Source organism: Ambystoma mexicanum, chromosome 4q (assembly GCF_040938575.1).
Source record: "Ambystoma mexicanum isolate Mex_15411 chromosome 4q, UKY_AmexF1_1, whole genome shotgun sequence".
NCBI lineage: Eukaryota > Metazoa > Chordata > Amphibia > Caudata > Ambystomatidae > Ambystoma > Ambystoma mexicanum.
Window position 1 is genome coordinate 902,421,798 of NC_090928.1, and position 6,418 is coordinate 902,428,215.

Here is a 6,418-nt window from a genome sequence, read left to right on the forward strand (position 1 = left end):
CGCTGCAGAGGGCAACCATTCATTCAATAAAGCTGATACATATTTTCCATACCATATTGGGGTGCCTAGTAGAGGTTAAATATCCACGCTGCTTCCATAGAATTCCAAAGTCGTGGACCACCCTGTGGGAATACCTGCAATCGGTATAGATTGTAGCCATTCTATCTCAAGCCAGAGTACACACACATAAGAGGGCCAAAAGCTCGACTACTTGTGCTGATTTTGCCATAGCTTATCGATGTGCTTTTAGAACAGCTTGGGGATACATACAGCATACCCAGAAACCAATTCCCCAGTATCCGGGACACGGATACAAGATCTGTCAATGAAAAGAATCAGGTCAGGATTTAACATGGGTGTATCAGATAGATCGACACAGGGTGACAAAAGTGTCTGTACGACTACCTGACAGTCATGCAGCTCCCCATCTTCAGCAGGTGGTAACAAAGAGGCATGATTCAAAACAGCCCATCGATTCAGCATTACATTAGAAGCAGAAATTAGCAATATTTCATATCGAGTAAGGCAGGAATTTGACACATGTTGTGTCTTTCCTTTTAGCAATAATGGCAATACTGCATGGGGAGCTGCAATCATGACAGGATGTCCTTGGACTAGGGAATCATTTTTTTATACTAGCAGGGCAGCAGCAGCGATGGCTTGCAGACAAGCTGGAGGTCCTGCTGCTACTGGATCTAAAGCTACGCCATGGTATGATATGGGCCAGTGCTTATTACCGTGTAACTGGGTCAACACACCTTGAGCAAACCCATTGCTCTGATCGTAAAACAGCAGAAAGGGCTTACTGTAATCCGGCAGACCTAAAGCTGGAGCCTTTGCGAGTGCTTACTTAATGATGACAAATGCATTTTCTGCTTCCTGAGACCATAGCAGGGTTCAGGGGTTGAATCATGTGTGAGGTGCTGAAGGGGCTATCATAGATGCATACCCCAGGACACACTGCCTACAGAAACTTACCATCCCGAGGACCCCCTTTCATCTACTTCTTAGGCTGGGGCTTAAAGTCGTCTGGATCATTGCAAACCGATCCTAGAACAACTGTCTTTCCCCTGCAAAAATCTCAAAATCTCATAGCTAAGTTAGTGCACAAAGGGCAGATACAACTGTAATTTGTCTTTAGATGCCTTGTGACCCTTTTCTGCAAGTGCTTTCAACAGAAAAAGTGAGTCTTTCTCACACGTTTCGAAGGAGGGGGAGGCTAGGAACAGATATCTACATACTGCACCTGTATCGACCCTCCTGGAAACTGCACTGAATCAAGATCTTTCTTTCAACTTTTGGAAAGCAAAGTGGGGCTTTCTACGTACCCCATTGGAAGCATACCAAACGTATATTGCGTTGATTTATGAGTAAATGTGAACTGGTACTTATTGTCAGGATATATGGATATAGAGAAAAATGCTGAACATAAATCTACTACAGTAAAATACTTGGCTGTGTAGGTAATACATGACAAAATTGTAGCTTGTTTGGGGACAACCGGAAAAGCTGGCAACATGGCTGCATTAACTGCACACATATCCTTAATAAACGATAGACCTCTTTAACTGGATTCTTTGTTGGCAAAAAAGGAGTATTACAGGGACTGCGGGTTGGTACCATAATGCCTTGTTGAAGAGGGGCCTCTATTACAGAACGGATACATTCTTTAGCCTGTCGAGCAATGGGATACTGAGATACACTGGGTAGAGGCGTGCCAGGATTCAAAGTAATTTTAACTGGCTTAGCATTAATCATATAACCACTATCGTTTGCATTTGTTGGCCATAATTGACTGGGATCTGATCCAAATGTCCCTGATGCATACAGGAAGTGTCAGTCCGGTCACCAGAATTATAATGGGTCATTTCCTGTAACACTGCCAGCACCTCATGCTCTCTGTGAGCAGGAATATCAAGGTAGACACCATTAGGAGAGCAATAAATCGAACAGCTTAGTTTGCACACTACATCTAATCCAAACAAATTCACAGGAGAACAAGGGCTCAACAAGAATGCATATTGGTCAGAAATTGAACCTATTGTGACCATAGGTGAAGTGGACACATTATAGTTGGAAAATTCAATGAACTGTTCAATGAGTGGGTGTACCTAATGTGGTGAAGACAGACAATGGCCCTCCGGTCCAGAGCCAAGAATTCAGGAAGCTTGCAGCTCACCTTGGCTTCCAACATTAGAAGGTCACACCGCTGTGGCCTCAGGCCAATGATGTGGTAGAGCGGTTATGTTGACCATCAAAAGAGCAAGAGTTTGTTTGTTTTAATATTTATAATGCGCGACAGACCCGAGGGTATCGGGGCGCAAAAGGCAAAAAAGAGGGTTGTTCAGCTTCGGTTACATTGCTGTAAAGTATCATACATTATATACACATTATGTCAGGAAACATTAAGTAGCAGTTCTATACAGTGTGTGCATTATATACACATTATGTCAAGAGACATATCAAACAGTTCTATACAGTATGTACCTGCAGGGTAGGTGATGTCAGGGAGATTAGTGGTGTGTCAAATGTTGTGTTCCTTAATCCATTGGATGAGGTTGGATCTAAAGCATGAATAGGGTAGGTCTTCCCTTAAGGTGGGTGGGAGCGAGTTCCAATATTGGGCAGCTTTGCTTCCACCAGTCTTCATACGTTTAAATCTGGGCACTAGTAAGAGGTTGGCGTTAGCTGCTCTCACGGGCAGTTAGAGGATTGTCTCAGAAATCTAGCAGTAAAGTATTGTAGGGTGGCATTCTTTCGCAAACTCCTCACAGCACCGGAGGCGACAGAAGACAGTCGACCTCGTGAAAATGGCCAGGTCGAAGAAAGTGGGCGGCCCCACGATGATGGCCCAGTGAAACCGACAGAGACAAAACACTGGCCCCAGCTGGCCTCAGTAACAAAGGGCCGGCAGAGGAACAGGGCAGACCCAAAAGAATCATTAAGAAACCCCAGAGACTCATTGAACAGATGTGAGACGTCCCATGATAAGTGAGGGGGAGATGTGGCGTGACATCAGGACAATGTCTCCCTAAGAGAAGGACGACCTCAAGGGAAAAGTGGGAGATACGTGGGTGGAGGGAGGAAGAGGCGTGTCAAGGGAATGGGGAGTTTTACTGATAACAGAGGGGGGGGTGTGTGTGTGTGTGTGTGTGTGTCTGTCTGTCTGTCTGTCTGTCTGTCTCTCTCTCACAATCATATACATACCCTGAGGCTGTGATACTGGTAGTCCCACCAACACCAGAACACCTTCTTCCACCCCGCTGTTGTAAATCTGGCCTCTGAACTCAATGATGATAGCTTGTTCCCTGCTCCCATAAGCATATTTGCCTCTGGATGACATGGGGCTCTTTCCTGACTTTTACAATGGCTACACGCTAACTCTGGGAGGAGAGCGGGAGCTCTCGGGGGTGATTCATATACAGCCTTCAGGGATTGCATCATGGAGGAGGTGGTGCCCATTCAGTCTGCCTCCTCGTCACACATTAGATTTGCCAAGGGTGCGGCCTACATACCTCTCAACTCATACGATTTTGGCGGTGACAGCCAACAAGGAATACGTTCAACCACCCGCAGCACACCTTCAAACTGTTGTAGTTGGTAGGGCTGTGTGCATATGTTCAATTTAAAGTCAATAATACTGAAAAAATAATCTTAACCTATTGTGTTTGATTGTTAATTGTCCCATTCTTGGTATGTGTGTACATCATGACGTTCTCTTTTGCTTTTGTTTTGTCCAGGTGGAAGACGAGTACCTGTTCGATAAAGGGGAAGCAAACCTTTGGGCTGAGAAGCTCACTTTTGTCCGGCTGATAAGCAAGCATCTACGGCTGCTGCTGGCGCGCTCCAGTGGCCTGTGTCATCAGGAAGTCAGCGGGTTGTTGAAAAAGGCGAATGGCCAAGCCCAGCTTGTCACTCAACTGGTTAACAACCTACCTCCGTCCCCTCAGTTCTCAAAAACTGCAGAATTCACAAGACTGCTGATTCAGAAGGAAAGGATATCGGAGTGTACCAAGATATTAGATGCCCTTGACAAGGAGCTTGGGAGTAAAGCAGTTAACCCAGAAAAATAACAGAATTAAATTAGTGTTACTTACCTCATAATTTTCTCCGGCCAGTTCAGTACCTCTGCTCTGGGCCCATCAATCCCTGTAGCTCGCAAATGGAAGTGAACGTGGCATATCGTGACTTCTCTTCTTCAGGCCTCCCTCTTCCCCCTTGCTAACAAACCAAATCTCTGCCAATGAGCCTCCCGCTATTGGGATCACCCTGCGGACCACAACCAACCCTCCTCATCGCCCTACACAAAACTGTTAATCCCAATTGATCCCAAAGGTATCACCCACAAAATACACTGGAACGCAACCTCTTTGAACACTCACCACAGACTGAGGTATACTGCCTCCAACACTCTGGCACTCTCTTTTGAAAGAGCCCAACGGCCACTACTGTCCTCGGGCTCTATCCCGTGATTTCATCCCCGGGGTTTATCCTGTGCTCCTACAGACAGCAGACAGCTGTGTGCGGTGCAGAGTGCGATTAGCAAGGACTGCCGGTGTCCGTTGCTTTCAACAAATTGTTTCTGCTGGCCCAGGAAAACTAAGCGCCATCAGCGGGAGCGGAAGTTCTAACATCTGTCATGAACGTTCCCCCCGTGCCTGAAGCCCCTTTTACCTGCACCCATGCACGGAATCGTGCTGCTGGCGATGAGGAAACGAGGCCTTCAGTCTTTTAAGACACTGCTAATATCCGTGCTCGGTCAATTCTGTTTTGGAAACTAAACGCGTCGCACACACACATGTTCAAATCCAATAAATGCGTGCACGCTTTGTTGGGCATGAAGGCTGAGAAAATGTCTTTGAAAACCCGACTGATCTCATGCACATAGAAATGGTTTATTGCAGCTACTGTATAAAATGATGGCGCATTCTCGTATGCAGATGTTTGTAACCAGGTGCAGGCCACCTGTGGTCCTGGCCTCTTTCTTTTATTGATGGCAAACAGTTCAATGGTATTTGAGGAAAGCGAATGTCTCTGTTTTAAACACATCACGGGCACTGTTCCGCTCTCCGAGCGAACAGATCAAGTTTTAAAAGTAGCCTTGAGTATCGCTTTCATCCCAAGTAACAGGATCTCAGGTTTATATCCTTAAATCCCGCAATGCCCGTTTATGTTTCGGGTACCACTCCGTGAAATTGTTTCGACAGACAATGTTAATTAAAAGTACAAAAGGAGAGTGGTCTCTTTGATCTGCAGAAATTGAATGTAAAGCAATGTAAATAAAAGGGAAGCAAGCCTTTAATAACCATCCGTCAGCCGAAAGGCTGAACTGTTTGTTTTGGCATTCGGGATCATGTTTGAAACGCATCATTCTTTCTATTTAGTATGTGGCTGTCTCTTTATTGTCTCTTTAGTATGTGGCTGTCTTTTTATTGTTATTTGATATTAAATATGAAAAGAAAATGACATTTTTCTGAGTTCTTTGCCCATTTTCCATTGTCTCAATTACTTGTCTGCGTTCTTACTAAATATATGAACACTTACGGACTTTTGTGATAATGTGCAGAAAACATACAATTATGTGTACGTAATGTCAAAACTGTATAAATATCGTATGCCAGTAGGGGGCGAGATGGTCCTTTCTTGGGACAGAGTAGCCTGTTTTTCACACAAAGCAGCTGTTGTATCTGGAACAGCTGTTTCCTTTTGCTACTTTATTTTTTCTAATATAACATTTTGGGGAAATTACTTTAATGTTCCGTTTTTAGGCGGATGCATTTTTGATAGCATCAGATTACGTGAGAAAGTTTCACCACCTTTCAATAGCGAGGGTTTTAGTGTAATAATAATACATTTTAAGAATAGTGTTGCAGTTAATTTACCCCGTATGCATGTTGTAAATGAAACCTCTGTAAAATAAAGATGTATGCAGTAAAGGAATAGGTTGTGCTTGTTTTTTCAAAGGGGTGTGGGTAACCCCTTTACGAGTGTGTATGGCCCATGTATTGCGAGGGTAGCGCCAGGCCTTAACCACGTGATAAAACCTGGAAGCGTGCTTTGCCAATGAAACTATACCAACACACAAACACGGACTTCATTTCACCAAAATGCCAGGTGTAGCAGAAATGACATCACACGACCCTTGACCTCTGGTGACATCACGGGAAGAGATGTCATTTGACCCTGCCCCAAAGTGACATGGGAAGTGATGACACACAACCTTTCACCCCTCCACAAAACAGGACGTGGCTTCACATAGCATCGTTCCCAACCTCACTGAGAAAAATATGGTTACGATATCACTGTAATATGATATACATTTCATACAAAAATGGATCACCATATGTAGCGTTAATATCAGTGTGTATAAGCAGAGGTCCAACACAACAACCTGGACTAAAGGACACAGCATCTCAAA

General features: G+C 44.5%; 1 protein-coding gene across 3 annotated transcripts in view; it reads left to right on the top strand.

The window, feature by feature from the left end:
• THADA (THADA armadillo repeat containing) overlaps positions 1–5,466 on the top strand; it is a 2,999,906-nt gene extending 2,994,440 nt beyond the window's left edge. For all 3 annotated transcript variants that reach the window (XM_069608464.1, XM_069608463.1, XM_069608465.1), the window contains exon 38: positions 3,741–5,466. In XM_069608464.1, coding sequence (XP_069464565.1) covers positions 3,741–4,073 — 333 coding nt within the window. In that variant the 3' untranslated portion in view covers positions 4,074–5,466. The remainder of the gene's footprint in view (positions 1–3,740) is intronic.
• Positions 5,467–6,418: the final 952 nt, after the last annotated feature.